Here is a 21023-nt window from a genome sequence, read left to right as displayed (position 1 = left end):
TTCTTAAATTTCATTTATTATAGAATAAATAGACTATATAATCGATGATTTTCATAATATCCGCTTTAACTATACATACATACATGGGACGGCAAACTTGGATGGATGCTAACCAACTGATGGTGTCCACAGCCACCATCGGCGGTAGAATAACCGTCTCATTTAAAGATACTAAGAACAGTGGTATGTGTGTGTGTGACCAGTATGAAGTGCGGCAATACCATTTAACGCGACACTATTTGATTAGATTTATACAATACATATAGCCGAGATGGCCCTGTGGTAAGAACGCGTGAATCTTAACCGATGATCGTGGGTTCAAACCCGGGCAAGCACCACTGAATTTTCATGTGCTTAATTTGTGATTATAATTCATCTCGTGCTTTACGGTGAAGGAAAACATCGTGAGGAAACCTGCATGTGTCTAATATCACTGAAATTCTGCCACATGTGAATTCTACCAACCAGCATTGGAGCAGCGTGGTGGAATAAGCTCCAAACCTTCTCCTCAAAAAGAGGAGAGGAGGCCTTTAGCCCAGCAGTGGGACATTCACAGGCTGTTACGGAATACATAGTGCTATGATTGCCCATTGGCAAGGATACGTGACTTTTAACCAAAGTTTATACACCGAATTAGTGTTAATAATTCATTTCGTGCTCGGTAAGGAAAGGTAATCATTACGAATAGAACAACACGTACTTGAAAAGCGTCATGGAATATACTCCAAATCATCTCCTTGTGGTTTTAGCCCAGTTGCATACTTACAGGCCGACACTTCATATAATACACATGTTACATTTTAATTTAATTAAAAACATACTTCGCGCAGATCCGTAAATATTATATATTTTTTTACTAAGACGATCTAAATGCATTTGTAATTCTTTAAACAATCCGTAGTTAATCCATTCGACTCCTCGCGTGATAATGATATATTAGACATAATCGTTTTCTACGAGAAACATCGACGCGTGCGCATTTAACTTGCGATGTTGGAATATCAATACAGTATTAATTTGTTCAGATCTTTCTAATGAATATATTTTTTAGCTAGTACAGACATATTGTAATTTATCAGTTGTATTGTTAAAATGAATAAACAACAGAGCGCAAATGAACACATATGAATTTGTTTCTTACAAAATCATGTGTTGTAAAAATTATTAATTTAAAAAAAACATAAATAAGTTAATTTCATTCATCAATACGTACCTAGATTTTATTTATGAAAAGGCATTTATATAAATAATAAAAAAATAATCCAATATTGAATGCAGCAGTTAAACCTCTTTTATCAGAGCTGAGACGTCAGAATTAATCGAACAGACTATAATAAATAGCCTTATCGGCAGCATAAATTAATCACTGGCCTAATACTATATATTTTTTCTTACTTTTTTAATTACGCGCGTTAATTGAAATACGTGTCGCACGTGTTCTTTCACGCTTATAAAGCTTTACTAATGAACTATTGTTTATTTTAATATTTATACTTTTATGAATATGTTTATAGATTTGTAAGTGGAACATACTTGGAGAGATTACAACCAGCCGTAGGTATGTTTGAGTTGATTTAACTGCGTTTCCTCACACTATACAAAGAAAGCGTTGAACGCCATTATTTAAAAAAAAATTGTGTACGTATGTATATAATAGCTAGTTACGAATTATAGGCTCGTTGTGTTGACGAGTGCAAAGATAAATCACGCCTATGAATACATAGAAGGTACATACGTTGATTACAGTGTAGGTAGATGTATACCTAGTAGTATTTATTGGTATAAATAATACAAATTTTTAAAATTAAAAAGGTTCGATAGTATTTAAGAAAAACTAATTAAAATTTTAATTGTTTTACTTCAATTTAAATCAATTAACGAATGATTAATTAAAATAAAGCTAATTTGATATAATTTAACTCCAGCTTTTAAATAACAAAAACTATTGACAAAATCATTAACCTTTTAATATCAGTAGAAAACGCATTAGGCAGTCGAATAAAATGATATCTTTTGTTATGTTGTTTACGTTGATGTTTACAAATGTATAAATTTATAATTACATATTAACATCGAATATAATGTCCATATTTTTTTTTAGAATTTATTATAAAAAATAGGTAAATAAACTCATAGAGAAATCATTGCGAGAAGTCAATTAAAACATTTAGACTAATTTCACTATCAGGGTCACAACGCTTAGTGAATAATTAATATCGAATAGACAAACATTTCGTTTTCGTATTTATAACACATATATAACATTTCGTTTTCGAAAGATTTTTTTTTTTTAAAATTATACGTAACACGACAAATGCTTCGAACAGTTACCGCAAAGTCAAACCCGCAGTTATATGCCTAATTGAGCATTCAAATTGCCACCGTAACGCCCTAAGTTCAAACTGAACGAGACACGTGTCGCGGGAGAAAACGAGACTTAGGGTTACTATAACCGACACCGAAAAGCTCTGTTGACCCGTATCTATTCGGCAGCCTTTATAATTCATCGGGGTCATATATTATAGGAAAATTGTTATGCTATGTAAAAGAAACTGATATTATTTAAATATAGTACTTATCAAAGGTAAGAAGTGTTCACGCTATCGAATAAATTAAAAATATAGACTTCAGTTTCATAAATGTCTCATCTTTGTCTATAGAAATAAGTCCGATTACCGACGGTAGCCATTAAATAAATATAATACAGACTTTTGACCCGGTACCCGTACCGGTAATTAATCATATCACAAATATCATAACAGCAACACTTTTCAATATTTATGCAATACCTATTAAATATAAGAACTCTATCTTTAAAACTAAAAAATAATTTCCTAATTGAAATAATACCAACTATATACAATTGATCTGAACAATAACGTCAGATAAAAACTATCACGTGCATAAAATATCTATAACTGAATTAATTTAGCATAGTTATATGTATCTATGTTACATTTTGTCGTTCATTAAATGAACCCGCAAAGTGAAATTAGAACGATGTTAATATCAAACGATGACAGCAACGTCACGGCAGCAACTACAGCGAACGAGTGTCACGTCGCGTCGCCGGTCGCAACGTCCTGCGCCCTTCGATTGTCGCCCTTTTACACTCACTAACTTTAACGACAAAATGTAACGATACATATGTGTGAAAACTGCTTGTATTTCAAATGCATTAAGGACTTTCTTTAAAGCTACAAGGTATACGAAAAACAAACCATATGTTCCCATTTTTTACTTATAAATTAAAGGCTATAGTTATCGAACGACGGAATTAATAATTAATTAATTTAATATAAATTTTTGTCAAACGAACAATTTTCTACCGTAGGTATTTAATATACGTAATAAAGGTTTAATGCTATTTAACAATACGTTAACGCAAAAATACAAAGAAAATCGTAAATATACAAATGTTTAAAATATCGATAAGAAGCTATTGTTGCTCAAGCATTTTTCGAAATGCTGTTAATTTTGAACTCAATAGCACAAACATTCACTTATCTATGCTTATTGCAATGCTAATTGTGGTAGAACAATATCCTTTTGTTATAAGAAAGACCCAGTTTTAGTTCGCAAATACTAAATTACTCTCACCGACAACATTCAAGAACAATAGGTCGAAAACAATTTAATATAACGCATTCGAAACGCTGTGTTGCCACACTTATAAAATCCTACCGTTTTAGTAGATTGTAATATTATCACCGTAGCATGGATAATATATATTTAAAATAATACGATTATGTCTACTCGAATGCATAATTTTATTATTAAATTTATTTATAGAATGTATTTGAAGTAAGAACGTTTTCCGGTTCTATACTGATCGGATCGCGTAGTTTTTAGTTTCGACTATTCCATAATTATTAAAAAATAATACTTATATTAAGTTTATTTTTTATTAGGTACAAGTATATTCTTTTAGTTGTTACTTAAGATTTCGAGTTCTAAGGTAATAGGTTCGTACCTACACAGATAAAACTCGATTAAAATATTTATGTACAGAGATTGGGTAGGTTAATATTCTTTTATCATATTTCATGTCTCATATTCTCTTGCACAAGATTATAAAAACTAAATGCGTTATAATTATTATTTTTCAAGGAGTTTGTATAAATTAAATATATTATATTTAATTAAATATATTCAAATTATTTATTTTAAAAATTAGAAAAGTTGCTTTGTTAAAATATATAGATATGAATGATAAATTTACGTATTGTATTGTATTTATTTATTTTATTAAAAATACCTTTTAATCTTTGATAAAGGAAATATGTTCTTATAAAATGTATCTAAAAATGTATTAACTGTATAATTAATGAAAATAATTCCTTAATATATTTTTTTTTAATCAATTTTTATTTTGTTAGAAAATAAACACAACAAATTCAATTTGTTGTGTAATATTTATTTTTATGCACTTATTTATAACTGTATTTTCAAACATTTTGAAATAAATATAATTAAAATTACCGTCTCCTTGAGCAAACATCAAATAGTGAATCTTTGGCGCCCCGCGAGAGAATCGAAACAATGTCCTAGTATCTCAAACAGCTGAGCTACTTGGCAGAGATGTCGCGCGATTTAACACCTTAAAACTATCTCATTAGAGTTGAAAATAAATCGTTCTCATCCTTCAATAAACATCAAAATTTCAATAGTTATCGTAACTATTTAAATTGACTCTTGATCCATCTTATTGTGTTTTTCGAAGCAAACAAAAGAGACGTTAATTTTAATAAGATGTTTTTGTAGTAAATAAGTATTTGGCCTGACAATTAGATTTGCTTACTTAGCAAAATTATATATACAATTAATTAAGTGTACCTACAGGTAGGAGTACCTACCTAGCGACCTATTAATGCTAGAAAAAATCGCGACATAACACAAAATACAATAGTTAAAAAAAATCTGCACCTCATGAAAGTAACAAAAATAAATGTTTAATAACTAACTGCTCGTAAAAACATAAATAATTCCCGCGAACAAAATGAGCTAATTGCTAGCGATTCGGAAAGAAAAGTTTTCGAGAAAGGGGCGAGGGGGAAAGACGGTGGGGGAGGTTTTCCACTTACCCGTTCCTCCTCGCGGATCATCTCGGCGATGCCGGGGCGGATGTCCACGTCGTCGACGTGCAGCGCGGGCGCGTTGGGCGCGTCGGGCGGCGCGTGCAGTAAGTCAGCGGGTGCGCCGGCACCCGCGGGCGAAACGCGCGGGCTGCCCGCCGGGCTGCGCTCCGCCGATCGCCGACGAGCCTTAGCCGAGGCGCCGCCTGGGGACTCTCCCTCGCGGCTTCCAGGCCGCTTGCCAGCGCGGGCCTCCAGACCGCCGCCCGCCCGCAGCACGGCGTGCTCCCCGCTCACATCCGTCAGACCCCTGATCTTCAAGGTCTCGGCCACCTTCAGAAGCGCGGTGATCTGATCTTGCGACACGTTGATCTCTCCGCGGTACATGAAATCTACCACCGCCTTCAGGTCGCAATACTTAATGTCGCGCATTATTATGATCGGGTGCCGACAGGGGTTGTCCATGAACAGGGTCTGGAAGTAGGGGCTGCATGCCGAGAGCACCACTTTGTGCGCCTTCAGGCTCTGACCTTCGCAGGCGAGCGTGACGTCCACGAAGGACTCGGTCTGGAGCAGCTGATCGAAGCAATTGGCGAGATTCGTCTGATAATTATTCCATCGGAGACAGAACTGCTGGGGCGAGCCGTCGGCGGCTTCGCGGCCGTCCATCGCCGCGGATTCCTCCTCGGCCGGCATGGTTTTAGCGGCAGCGGGCTCGCATCTGCAATATAACGCGTGAGGAATTAGGTGCGCGACGCATGCACCGCGGGCGACGACTCGCGAGGCACTGAGCGGCGGCGTGTCGCGGCGGGGCGCGCGGGCGGGGCCGGAGGCGGCGCGTGCCGCAAGCGAATGGCCGCCGCGCGCCGCCTCTCGCCACGCCCCCGCGCCCGCGCGCACGCCGCCACCCGCGCACCCCCGCCCGCGCCTGCATCGATCGCGCGGCGCCCGCGCACGCCCGCGTGCACGACGTGCTGCAGCACGCCTACTGCACGACTAGCTCCTACTAGCTCAGCTCTACCGTGTCATTTGGATTGCGATTGAATATATCTTATTTAATAATTCCTTTTTTGATATGATCACATTGCGATTTCAGTAAAAACAAGATGCATTTGTGATATATTTTCGTGATTCGATTTTATTCGAGCAAGGAGTTCTAAAATACTCTCAGAATATATGGTTGAAACTTTGTATCCAAGCTAATATCGTAATGTAAAGAACAGAACATTAAAAAACCCGTAACATGTCTATATTCGTGATGTCTATATTACGTGAGCGCATAGGCTAGGTACTTACTTATAGGCTTGCTGACTTCGTTACTTTCATCACTGAGCACATACCTAATTATAAATTCTAAAAGAATGACTTTTAAATGCGAAAGACACGAGACTAAAAAATTCGACGTGAATATGGAGTAGATACCTAATTTCAATGTTAATTGGTAGATACCGGCTTCGCTATTGGTGCGTAGTCGTATCTTTCTACGTATATGAGTAGGTAAATGGTAATGTAAATAAGTCTGCCTATCATTACAAGAGAGTTAGCTGAATTGCAACAAAATTATTAATATTGAATAACAACTAAAAAAAATATTTAGTAGATACGTACATACCCATATAATACACTCACTATAGCGAAAACAACAAACACAGAAGACCTCGCTTGCTCCGTCATTGCATGGACACAACACAACAGATTGCGAGTTCAAATAAAAGCTTCTATTTATGAATATTAATTAAAAAAAAATCTATAGATAGGCATCTACTAAATATGTTTATAAAATACATATATATCTCTTTCGGTCACGAAAAAAAAAATACACGACTTTGTTTAATTAATCTTCCCTAAGCAACATTTATAGTTAATGCCGATTAACATTATCGACATTAAATACAGAATTTACTTAGTTCTCCAATTTAAAAAAGTACATTGCGTGATTGAATCTCGCTTTGCTCTAATAAATACTTTTTTCAGAATAGATACATGTATAAATAAACTTAAAAACCAAACTTTATCTAAAGTACAAAATTTAAGCCGTTTTCGAGATACACAAAATATATATAGTATCCATGTACAAGAATTGCTCATTTAATACTAGATATAATTGCATTTATGTATTTATATAAATTTAAATAGCTTCACTTTGACCTATTTATTTACTTATTATAGGTATATGATCCGATAAGTTGGGCGGAAACATTAAAGTAAAAATACCTATTTAAGTTACTTATAAGTTATTGTTAAAAACACATGGATTTGATTTTATAATTAGATTGGCCATAATATTCTTATACAAATAGCAGACTGTAAATATCCCACTGCTGGATATAGAAGCTCCTCCTTCAGGGGTGTCGACTTGGAGTGTTATCCGCCACGCCGGTACAATGCACTCAGTGTACATCCTCTGAACATGAGATCGCTCATCTCAAAAACACATATAAAGCGTATGAACACACAGTGGGACTTGGAAGCGTTCGAATGATCTACGTATTCTATAAAATGGACCACTCCAGCTCTTTAACTTTATTATAAATATTTATTATATAAGTATATATGTATTCATGTTGTTATAAATCTATTTGTTTTTCAAGCCGCATTTCAAAATTTCGCAAAATATAAATCGATTACGTAATCAACTTCTCGTTTTATATTACAACTTTTGCAATATTTTTAATTATATCACTGAATGTTTTGTTTAAAGCGTAATAGAAGTTATTAAATATAATACCTATAGCCATTTTTATTTCTACCGGTCCACATCAATCTGTACTATACTACAAGGATTAATAAAACGTTAAAAATACCTACTACGCCTATTAAACCCTCTTTGTCGAAGTTAATACCAATATTTAACACGTCCAGCACGAAAACAGAGAAACCATAAAGTATTCGTATCTAGCGGCAGACGGCTGATAGATACGAAATTAACTATATATATATACCTATAAAAGTACGCTCAAATTGTCATTGGTAGAGAAACTTACTCGTATATTCTCGGATGATTTCCACACCTACCTACTTCATACAATCCGTCTAGATGATACTAGACGCCTACGAACGTACAAACAAACCGCCCCATACAAAACATTTCAGCCATAAATGTCTGCTAATGACGTACCCTATCTTTACGTCCACGACGCTAACATTTACAATATCGATTAAAAATTATATTTTTATTCAAGTAACCCTTTATAAGCACTCTTGAATCGCCTTGTTACGGAATTAATTTAAATAAAACCTAACAGCGGTTCGCAGTGTAGATTCCAACAAGCGGTAACAGACTCAGGCAAACTGAGTTAATGTAAGCTACATTATATATCTTAAATAGAATACACAGTCAATTATATACGATTAACCTTATATCCTATATGGAAATCGACGAATGCTCATCCATGCTTTTTTAACATAAGTTTTAACTTTATTAATAGGTCAAGTTCGGTATTTTATTATAGAAAGAAACTCTTGCCCTGGTAAGGATAGTTTACGGAGTCGGGTACACGCTTTTATAAATTTAGCGTTATTTTTAAACAATTCTTGCGGATTCCATTCAAATGATCTAAATAATGAATACATAACATTTTTGTAAAAATTTTGTGACAAAGTTAGTATTTCGACTTCGTTAATATATCCGAAATAGTCTCGTGTCCGATATTAGTAATAGATCAATCGAACAGCCCTTTTCAGTAGAATGAAAATAGTTTCGACGTTCATAGTGTTGGTAACATTAGCTACTATGAGAATAACTAAAGTAAACTAATAAACCAACATCGATATCAATTAGTTGTCGAACTTTTCTAACCGTGTGTGCGGCGGGGCTGAGTCTTAGTTAGGTATAGGTAGGGTGATTCCTAAAAATATTTGTGTCGTTTATATTGTTTAAACCATTTTTTAACCAGGGCCAGCTCAAACAAAATTATAATCATGATTGCGTTAGCAACAGTCTGTTAAGACTAGACTGTATATTTATAAACCGCTGTTGTAAAATTTCAGCTGGACCAGTAAATTGTATAAGTTTGTATATGAGTCTTGTTACTTGAATAAATAAATTATTATTATTATTAACGTTAGCTTGTCGACGTGTGTTATGAAACGACCTTGAACTTTATCTTTTTGAAATTTATTTATAAATATATTATACATATCCATCATTTTCTTCGAATATTTGGTGATAAGGCTTTTTGCTAGAAACAGCAATACTACTTAGTATTGTTCCGTTTGAAGGGTGAGTTAGCCAGGTTGTCTGGTTGGTTGTCACGGTAGCATGCGAAAACGATCCCGTGGCGCTCCACGTTAAGACGGAAAGGGCACCGCTGGTTTTTTAGTGGGTAATACGATGTTCGGGGCGCACTCGGCGCCGGCGAGCCCCACATACCCCCCCACTGTTCCCGTGGGGGAAACGCATAACGCGTTTTTCCAGCGTTAAAAAAATATAAAAAATAATAAAAATTAAAAAATGGTTGTCTGGGTGGTTGTTTGTTCGTGAAGATGGTTGCGCGTGAATGTAAGGGTTGGTTAATGTGGTGCCAATGTCTATAGGCGATGATGACAACTTACCTTCACAGACCCATTTGCCAGTCTGACAAACTATTTTAAATTAAAGATATAACAAGCATTAATTATAACTATAATTATAAAACTAGGTCGGTCATAGTGTTTATACTTATATAGAGAATCCAGATCTCACGAAGCAAAATACCACCCTTTTAAAGGAAGTTAACTAGGACGCATTCCGAGTCAATGAGGAAGTCGTCTGAACCACGTCCAATGCAAACTAATTGCATATGAATACCATGTTTTCGTCATTTTATAAACCTAAAATTTAGATTGTGACACTGCCTGGTAATAAATTGGCCAACAAAAAAAAATATAGGTAAAAGACCCTTTCGTGAAGATTGCCTCTGGACGTGTTTTTACGGAGAGCCGTTAAAATTCGCTCTTCCCGTCTCCAGCAAGCGCTTCTATCGCTTCTACCCCGGTGCAGTCTCTGCCGCGCATTGCATTTAGGTATGGTGTTTTATTCCTTGTCTCGTTATTGTATCCGCTGTCGTTCCGGTCATGTCACACTATTGTGTCGGCGACGGCACGGAGTGCGTGTATGGTTTCAGATTAATATTTTCTAGCCCGTGATGTTTTTAAGCTTTTGTTATTGAATGTCTTAATTAACAAAGAGCTTTGTCATCACGCTGATGAGCCGACAATCTTCAAGTTCAAATGGCGTATGATGCTTTTTAAGCATTATACGCCATTTGAACTTTGACTTTTTTAAGTCATTGCTTATCTTTTATGAAATATTTTTAGTAAGTTACGGTAAGTTCAAAATAATCTTTTCTAATAGTTTGAATGCGAGAGTGAGTTTGCTTATTTGTTACGCTGTCACGTCTAAACTATTCAATGAAGAATCATTCGCATAAGCGTTGTTTAGTCACAATATCAAATTAAAAAAAAAAAAAGTTTATTCCAAAGTCCATATCCCCAGTCTAATTCTTGGCTATTATTAATATGAATGGGTTTTGTGCTATAAAACAATTTTAATGAACCTACATACTTATACTGTCTTCCCCGTTTACAACGACCTGTGTCACTACTTGTTCGAATTACTAATTAAATTGATTTATATTGATTTGTATACTATTTTTATTGTATTCTTAAGTACATATATGAAATGAGCCGAGATGGTTTAATAGCTAAAACTGAATTTTAACTAAAGATTGTAGTTTCAAATCTGACCAAGCACTAAAAACTTCCAACATTCTTCTCAAGAGGATAACTTCGAAAGTTTTGCAGCAGTAGGACACTTGACTCTAGCTTAATATCAAATAAAATCGTATAAAATACTGAAAAAAACTCTATTTCTTTAGTAAATTATTTCGTTTTAAGAAGTGCCAACCGAAGTAAAAGCACGTGACGAAAAAAGCGTAGGTATTGAGTAGGTACACTTGTCTTATTTATTTAAAAAAACAAGGAATATTGCGGGCCGATTGGCCCGATACTTGCCTTTCACGCCGTAGGTTGTGGATTCAATTCCCACTCAGGACAGACATTTGTGTGTATAAACATGTCTGTTTGTCCTGAGTCTGGGTGTAATTATCTATGTAAGTATTTATTTACAAAATAAAAGTAGTATATATAGTATATCAGTTGTCTGGTTCATATCATAATACAAGCTCTGCTTAGTTTGGGATCAGATGGCTGTGTGTTAACAATGTCCTAGGATATTATTATAATTATTTACAACTCAAAACACGAGATAGGAGTGAAATATTTTTGCGTCAGATTAACTTAAAGAATATAATACGGAACAGTATATATTAATATTAATAGGTATTACCTATTTCCACGGCAGCATGCGCAAGCGATCCCGAGGCGCGCTCGTTAAGACGGAAAGGGTAAGTACCGCTGGTTTTTTAGTCGGTATACTGATGTTCGGGGCACACTCGGCGCCTTGGACGCCGGCGAGGGAAACACGAAGTGCATAAAGTATTACACGTTAAAAATAAAAATAAAGTATAACGTATATAATGTGTATGTATATTAATACTTATATAAGTATTTATATTTAATAATTTTTATTTTTACAAAATATATTCTATAATTTGACACGCTTCAAAATATAAGTAAATACATGTTTTGAAAAATCATAAAGGACTTAAAGTTTAAAGACAATTAAATAAGCTTGTGACACAGCTTAAAAAAATCTTAATTGAAAATATGTAGATTAAAAATTTATAACTTGCGATCACTTAAATAATAGGTATAATGAATATGACAGCGATGTAAGATGTAAGATGATAAGCTATTTGATTAGGCGTTTCAGAAACCAGCCGATAATACTTGGTGCGACACAATACCGTTTGTGGCAGCGACCACACCTGTGTAACCAAGCGAGATAACTGTATCAAAGAGCCTTCGTACGGACTTGAGCGCATAAGTGTGACCACGGCATACATGTAACCAGTTCCAAATAGACTTAACACGCATGAAATTGAACTATTGTTAATCAAAACATACCGATGTATAACATGACCATAATTGTATTAAACAGAAAAAAGTGTTCTTAGTTTGAATTTTGATCGTTATAAATAAATAAAAAATATATATTAAAGAAATTATACACATACCCAAATTAGATACTTCATATTGAAGTCTTTATTCAAACATTTGGCAAAAAAACACATGTTACAAAACCTAAGAGACAGAAAATGTTTAATGAAAGCGAATTTCGGTTCTGATTAACCGCTACTCAGCTACAAAATTTTGTGATTTATATTGTTGTTACACTATCTCACTCACTCTTCAAATCGGAACACAACAATACCAAGTACTGCTGTTTTGCGGTAGGATAACTGATGAGTGGGTGCTACCTAATCAGACGAGCTTGTACAAAGCCCTACCACCAAGTATTATTATCTTATTAGTATCTTTTAAGTTATTGCACCATATCATACTTATGTTATGAATTTGTATAAGATACTAGTTTCTACTTGCGCCAACGTGTGTGTTAGGGAGGGGCATAAACAGAAGTTTTCAGATACCTTTAACGCGGTGGTACCTCGAACAACATCTATGCAAAATTTCATGATCGGTTGAATAGTTAAGACGTGAAATCGTTTCAAACAAACAAACTCATTTTCGCCTTTATAATGTTATCGTAAAGATAACCAATATATTACCAAGGAAAGCAACGAGAATCTCATCTCTACGAGCGCCATTCTTTCGTTTGAGCCATTTTAAAGGTTAAAATCAACATTAACACAAAATCCATTCTTTGTATGCACCTCGGTATATCCCTCAGTGGGCTAAGGCCTCCTCTCCTTTTTTGAGGAGAAGGTTTGAAGCTTATTCCACCACGGGTTTGTGGAATACCCATGTGGCAGAATTTCATTGAAATTGGACACATGCGGATTTCCTCGCGACATTAGGTAAAATACGTCTTTCAAAATTTATGTAACATATACAACGTTTTAACGTTGACGTTGTGACATTTTACCCCCACCAATTATTTTTAAATATTGAGATATACATAACTATTGTTTCAGAATCTACTACCGGTCCACCCTGACTGACTTAGCAGAAACAAACGCTACAAGCCCTAAGTTTATTTTTTTCTCAAACGTTTATTCAAATATCTAGAAATATTACTAAAACGCCTACTTAGATTGTTGGTTAATTTGTGAGGTTTCTGATAACGAGGTCGTGCGTTTGAACCCCTGAGTTTTATTGATATTGCATTTTCTATTTGGAGTTTTAAATTTGAAATTTTGCAGAGTTTATACTCAATTGCCTCTGAAAACGTAAACGCGTCCCTTCGTCAGAACTGCCTTTGATATGGTTATTGCTATCGCACAGGAATATGAAACTTTATCATTAATATTTCTAAAACTACTCGTCCAAATTACGAAGTGCAATCCTCTGTTTTTGTTTTTGATAAAAACTCTTCAAATTAAATTATTTTTCATCTACTAGTATACAATTTAATATTTGTATTGTTATTTATTGTTTTCAATTCATTTCATTTGTTTCATTTATGCAATTATAACCAGTTTTTCGAAAGAAATAAAATTAAACAACCTAAACTGTTTTGAAAACACTTATGTCCTTTTTATTAAACTTATTACTGTGAGTAATAATTGTGAGATACTGCCTCGTAGTTCTCTCACAAAGTTTTAGCGTACCTGCCAGTTTTACATAAAAAGTTTACATGTATCGGTTCTAATTTTGATAGCGTCTAACCGAAAATCATCCGGACCCTCTGATAAAAACTTAAATCAGATGAAATGTACCACTAAGTTTTAAATATATTAACTACTAATATATTATATACTAATATGTAATGCTAACAAAGTTCAAGCACGTTAAACGCGTCCTTGTGTTTAGTGATTGACACTAATCGGATTTGAAAAAAAATATAATGAGAAAGTCATAGCGTCGTATCAAATAGTAAAGTTTAAAGCGGGTAAAACCGCACGGAGCAGCTAGTATTGTAAGAAAAAGAATAACTCCTGACCTGACTCTCCACGTCGACAAGGTTCGTTGGCATGCGGTTCAGATATGGAGACGCATATAGACTTTATATTTATACCAATAAAATAGTATGAATTCTACTCGAGCTTGGCAGACGGCGTTGCCATTGATCAATAAAATAGCCTAAAATAAAACTACAGTAGTAGATGCTAGTTATCAGTACTAGTACTTTCCTAAGTAGGAAAGTACTAGTACTAGTACTCATCAGATATTCTACCGCAAAACAGCAATACTTGATATTGTTGTGTTCCGGTTTGAAGGGTGAGTGAGCCAGTGTAATTACAGGCACAAGGGACATAAAATCTTAGTTCCCAAGGTTGGTGGCGCATTGGATATGTAAGCGATGGTTGACATTTCTTACAATGCTAATGTCTAAGAGCGTTGGTGACCACTTACCATCAGGTGGCCCATATGCTCGTCCGCCTTCCTATTCTATAAAAAAAAAAGTCAATTGTAGTAGAACTGATGCTAATATTAGCATCATTTCTATGCCCGCTCAATAACATTTAATAAATATTTAAAAAATAATAAATAACTCTTTTTGCGTCGGGACCTTTACATATCGACTTAAATAGTAACTTTAAGTGCCGAGCGTATCTCGTACCTTTACGTTTACTTTCAGAGAAAATTAAATTGTGAACTGTGGATTCAATTTACAACATTAATTAGTGTTACTTATTTTAAAGTGTCAGCGTCGTCTGTTACGATGACACATTAGCGCTGGTGTCGGCGAAGCTTTGAGAAAATCAAAGAGTTCGCCGAGCTCAGGGTCTGAACCTCTTCGTCGGTGAGTTCTAGGAGTTGGATCTTGTAATGATCTAGTATAAAACGGAAGCACTATGGTTTCATAAACTGCCGAGAACAAGAGAACCCAAATAGCACTAAAACGCCCAGATAGCAAATTACGATATCCTGGAGGGTCGCTGGCTTTTAGGATTTCAAACGTCTAGTCCCCGAAAGTAAAAAAGTCGGGAAAGTGGAAGTGGAAAGTGGCACAGACAAGAACACCGCCCCGCATACGTGCCCCACTAGGAACGCGAAAAAGCAGATCCTGGGGATGAGGTCCGATAAGGGCTCTCCCTGCATAAAATGAAGACCGATCGTAGTGGTACAGGAGATGGCGGAACGAGCACGGGACAGGCCCGATTCCAGCGATGCCAGCGTTTATCATGCCCTTTAGAGCAAATCAAATAACAAATTATCAAATAATATATTTTGTTATAAAAAATATCAGGGTTTTTTTATAGAATAGGAAGGCGGACGAGCATATGGGCCACCTGATGGTAAGTGGTCACCAACGCTGATAGACATTGGCATTGTAAAAAATCTTAACCATCGCTTACATCACCAATGCGCCACCAACCTTGGGTATATAATAAGATTTTACGTCCTTTGTGCCTGTAATTACACTGGCTCACTCACCCTTCAAATATAGAATAGTAGGTAGAATATCTGATGTAGTGGTACCTACCCAGACGAGCTTGCACAAAGCTCTACCACTAGACGGGATTGAGAAAAGTTAATGGGTTTCCCTTTATGTTAACTTTTGCAATAAATACGAGATTTTCAAACAAATAGTTCACCTAATAAAACGCGTGCATTAAATGATAAGTGCTAAGAGAACAATTTAACAAGAACTAAACATTAAAAAACAATATAACTTCAAAACCACTAAACAAATAGTTGATTCAAAACAAAATCTCAACCAAAACCTGCTTGGTACAAAATAACGTGAAAATATGCGTTCGTTGGTTTCGAAACATGCATCGAAAATATATGCATGCCAGAATAGAGTAGATAGAGTAGAGAGTCGGAGTGAAGGAGTATGGTAACATAAAATTGTTCTACGAAGCCGGTTGTATGTTGGCACAGCCGTATAAAATATACAGAGTGGCCCTCGGCGAGCCGTAAACAAATACACACGAAGGACTAAAAACTACTAGACAAGACTTTTTGCGAACGCATCGCGTTTTGTTTTCCAATGACGCAGTTTTATTTTCTCATTTTCAAGTTCTAACTAAATGTCTGTTTTGATGACACAATATAAATAAGTAGATTATAATTTGCTTTCAAGTTCAATTCATACACTATATTTTTAATAACACGAAAAATAATAGTGGATACCTAAATTAATATTAAATAGTTATTGATATAACTTTTTCATGTATGTGACTTTATTCTTTTCGATTAAAACTATTACTAATGTGGTCTGAAAATATCATTTCTACAATGAAAAAACACCAGGAATTATTTATTATACAACCTATGTTTATTATGTATCTGTACTGTACGCAATTCACAAGCCGCTAGGGTTAGCTTTGGTATGTAGATGCGATTATACCTAAATACGAATTAGATATTCTTACGATATCATCCTTTGGATTATAAAATTTGCTTGACGACCAGTCTAACACATTCGAAAGTCAAATCACATAGGGTTAGCAAAACAGACTGGTTTAGTAAAATAAAATCAATAAAACAAATTGAAATTAAAGTGTTTTGTAATTACATACGTTTTGATTTAAATTAAATTCGATCGATCTATTTATTATTTAAGGAGAGCCGACTTCCCAATCGGCCAAGGAAAGGAAGCCTGATGGGCGACCATTTATACTGGTACTGTGGTGAACCAAATAATAAGCCGGCAGAACACGACAAAGTTTTTGCTGTTTTCCCATTTAAGATGCATGGGTACATTAACAGCCTGTGAAGGTCCCACTGCTGGGCTAAGCCTCCTCTTCCTTTTTGAGGAGAAGGTATGGAGCTTATTCCACCACGCTGCTCTAATGCGGGTTGGTAGAATACACATGTGGCAGAATTTCAGTGAAATTAAACACGTGCAGGTTTCATCACGATGTTTTCCTTCACCGTATAGCACGTGATGAAATTATACGTGATGAAATATAATTACAAATTAAGCACATGAAAATTCAGTGGTGCTTGCCCGGGTTTGAACCCACGATCATGGGTTAAGATTCACGCGTTCTTACCACTGGGTCGTGTCAGCACACAGATGCATACGTAAACAAATAAATTGGCGGTTCTGGTTATTTATAATTCATTAACTAAGAATAGAATAATGTAGGCTCGGTTCAATAGTTTCTCCTTTAATATGACAAAATAATGGATATATTATAGCGAATATTAAGTTATGCCAACAGAGCAGAAAATTTGTTTCCACTTTAACTAGTTGGTAAGTTCGTTGACCGCAAGTCGCGTTGTCATCACGTGTATCGAATAGACGCTAAGTTGGTTGCATTCTAGCGAAAAGATTTTTGTTGTTTCTATAAGATTGTATGTAATAAGCGTGACATCGGATTCAAAATTAACTTTAGATTTTACTTAATAATGATTGATGAAAACCATATGGTGTGGTTGGTTGGTAATTTCCTTCTTATCATTAGAAACACTTTTTTTGAAAAAGCCAATATCAGCTTCCCACTATCTTTACTTTGTCCTGAAAGCCGAAATGGCCCAAAGGTCCAAACCACAAGCACGGGTACAATTCCGAGCAATCATTACGAAGTATTCCTTGCTTAATGGCCGGAAAATAAAAGCATCGTAAGGAAATCTCGAATTGTCAGAAGTACGATTAAGCTCTAAGCATGGTGGTATATACTCCAAGCCTCTTTTCAATAAGACAGAAAGTCCTAAAATGTTCAATTCAAATTTCGATAATAAAGATACAACTAGGTAGGTATACCTATGGAAGAATAACATTAAACTTCTGACGAATAAGTAATTAAAAAAATATAAAATTCCACATTAGAACGACACTGTCGAATCATAAACACAAAGGTTTTAAATCAAACACGCCACATAAAATGCCCATCCGGCATTTTTTTCATTATTTTACATCTCTCATAAAAGTATTTGACGACAAGTCGGGTCACGCGAGGGTCATCAAATTAAATTGTAGCATAAACTGGTCTAAATCGTAACCTGTAGTGGCTGTACGCTACACGTTATTAATTAAGTTATAAAAAAGTCATAGGTAAATTAACATGTTTATGAGTCAACACTTTTGAGTTGATTAGTTCTTTGTTCTACTAGCGCCATCTCTTAAAGTTTATAGTAAATTTGTGGAGATTTTAAAATAACTAGCGTCCTTTGATATTTATGAAACAAAAAATTACATGTTCCTGATAAATTTATCATATCATTATTAAGTTTTTTTTTTTTAAATCAATAGTTCTGTTCTGTATGGTAGAGTTATCTAGTACTTCGTTATTTTAAATTATATACCGTCCATAAAAATAAAAAGAGGTAATATGAATACTATTCTTTCAATTTCGTATTTCGACAGCGAAGCTTGAATTGCAATTGGAATTGCATCCCGATCCTCTATTACGCATTCTTTATTATATTAATTAAGATGTTTTTACCGGCCGAATTCTGGCATAGCGGCCATTCACGTCTGAGAATTGCGAACTATGTTATAGACAACAAGTGTTTGTGGAGACATACGTGTACTTCCTATTCTATCACAGATCAGGCGCAGGACCACAGACTTTAGGTGCTGCGACTGCATTGTCAGGACGAACTAAGATTTAGGCCTGGAAACTCGACACCAGGGGCGTAGCTACCGCCGTATCGTAAGAAAAGTGTCTCCGTTGATTCAATCCGCCAAAGAAGACAGGGGAGGAGGCGTCGGCGCTATGCTCCTCTATTCCCTCTACCGTAATCGCTGTCGGGACTAGGTGGGTTCCCGAATGCCGGGAGAAATGGAGGCCCATATAAGCGGGCCAACCGTCAGGGCAAAAAAAATGTTGTCCTCAGTTAGGAAGAAGGGCCCCTATCAAATTTTGATACAGGTCCCATTAAGGGCAAGCTACTCCCTTAAACGACACAGATGTATTTGATGATGATAATGGATATTGTATATCTGACAATTATCCTTGCCATTGCATCAAGTTACATATTTTTATACTTGTTAAATATTATATAGATAATACAAAGTGGTACAGTTACCTTTCGCCGGTTCTTCTCAAGACTGGGTGTTTCTTTTCTGAACCGGTAGTAATTTCTAGTTTGACTATCAATAAGCAAGTGTTATGCTTTAATGTTAAATAAAGTAAAGTAGGTTGATTTTGAAATTGACATATGTTCTATTTGTAAAGCCACATAATATACAAAAATTACTTTTCAAAGTTTTCGTCCGCGATATCAAAGCGGACTTATTACCATTTTATTAACTTCGTTCGTAATTAAGTTCTGATTAATATACTTGAAATATCAAAAGCCGGATTTCATACGTATCTATTTTAAAAAAATATATGCATTAATATTGACGACATTTTGCTAGCATCGTCATTTCAGTTTTCGTAATTCTTGGCAATTAAAAATCATATTCAAAAAAAGCATTTATTTTACTGTTGATGACAAAATTAAAAAAAAAATGAACAGATATCTAGGAAAGATCGGACAGATAGAATATTGAGGTCGACTATATTTATAAACACAAAAAATATGGAATAATAATGACAAGCATACAAAACAAAGAAATATATTCAACAACGACCAAGCCCGTATAAAGTCGAGTAACATAATAAGACTCGAGGAACTAATATTTGTCCAGCATATTTATAAAGTCGGTTTAATTGCCTGTTCTGGAGTTTTCCGAGTATTGTTGGATTTGATGTGAGCCGCCAGGAAACTGAGTCACATCATATGGATACTTAAAGTCCTATTGTGGTTAGTACTACTATCCATAGTTATCGTTCTGTTCTTAGTCTTCAAGGTATTGCTTTATATTACAATTACCTAGCATAATGTGTTTTTTTTGAGTAGCCTATTAGGAATTCCCTAGCAAAATGTCTTAAAAATGTATTTAAAAAAGGAACAGCCTGTAAATGCGCCTCTGCTATTAAAAGTTTTATTCTCTTCTTCTCTTGAGGAGATAAAAACTCAGTAGAGCTTGCACAGTTTTGAACTCGCGATCTTCATTTAAGATTCACAGCACCGGGCCAACACGACTCTTTAAATCGATGTTTTTTTTTCAAAAACATATCACAACAGTTAATCCTGCTGATGGCCTGCGTAATAAATAACAGAAATAAAATATTTAAAAAAAAAACGTTTCCGTGTACAATGAATGGGTAATCGACAAGCCAATTATGATAGAGCACAAACATGGAATCAAACAGTAGAGTAAACCAGTAGTAAAAATAATAAAGTTTTTGGTAAAAACATGAAAATGAATCAAACTTCACGCAATCCTCTTGAATAAATAGGACGCCGTACTATATCGGTACTAACCGTATTCGTTTTAAAAAAAATCTTAAATTTTTAACCGTTTCGGAAAAGTATACAGTAGGCAAATCTTTTCCGAACCAAAGCGTTTACCAATGCAGCCAACTAAAAAAACCGAATTCGCGCATAGACAAAAAAAGATAACTGTAAAAGCGCTTACACACAAAACATGCGGTTTCATAACACCCGCTTTACGAAAGTGTCGAAGTGACACGAATTTAATTGGCAGGCAACAGATTGACAAGAATTTAGGGTTGATATATTAAACAAAAAAGACTACGACTTTATGTAATATAATGTAACAATCGACTTGTAGCAATGAATACCAATTACATATTGAGATCTGTAAAGTCAATACATCATTTTATAATCTATAAATATTTCTTGTCTTAATAAATAGATTATTAATAAACTTTATGCAAACAAGAAAAAAAATACTTTTAAGCTTTTATAAATTCCCTCACCAAATATGTCAATAACAATCATAAATTTAAAAAAGGACTTTATATAGTTCAAGGATCGTCAAAAGTCTCTTATGTAGTATGTCATAAGACTCACATTCCTATAGCTAGTTAAATGTGAAGCAAATCCTTGAATTAATAAAAGTTTTAAATATTTATTACAATATATTAAAAGTAAATTTATGACATTTTAAAGCTCGAATGCTGTTATTTT

General features: G+C 34.9%; 1 protein-coding gene across 3 annotated transcripts in view; it reads right to left on the bottom strand.

The window, feature by feature from the left end:
- Positions 1-5843, bottom strand: part of LOC126780340 (protein bric-a-brac 1-like) — a 249106-nt gene extending 243263 nt beyond the window's left edge. For 2 of the 3 annotated variants that reach the window (XM_050504731.1, XM_050504730.1), the window contains exon 1: positions 5085-5843. In XM_050504731.1, coding sequence (XP_050360688.1) covers positions 5085-5771 — 687 coding nt within the window. In that variant the 5' untranslated portion in view covers positions 5772-5843. The remainder of the gene's footprint in view (positions 1-5084) is intronic. The other variant, XM_050504729.1, reaches the window with a different exon arrangement.
- Between the last annotated feature and the right edge of the window lie 15180 nt (positions 5844-21023).

Source organism: Nymphalis io, chromosome Z (genome assembly GCF_905147045.1).
Source record: "Nymphalis io chromosome Z, ilAglIoxx1.1, whole genome shotgun sequence".
Lineage (NCBI taxonomy): Eukaryota > Metazoa > Arthropoda > Insecta > Lepidoptera > Nymphalidae > Nymphalis > Nymphalis io.
Note: the sequence above shows the minus strand (reverse complement) of the source record. Positions and strands in the feature narration are given on the sequence as shown.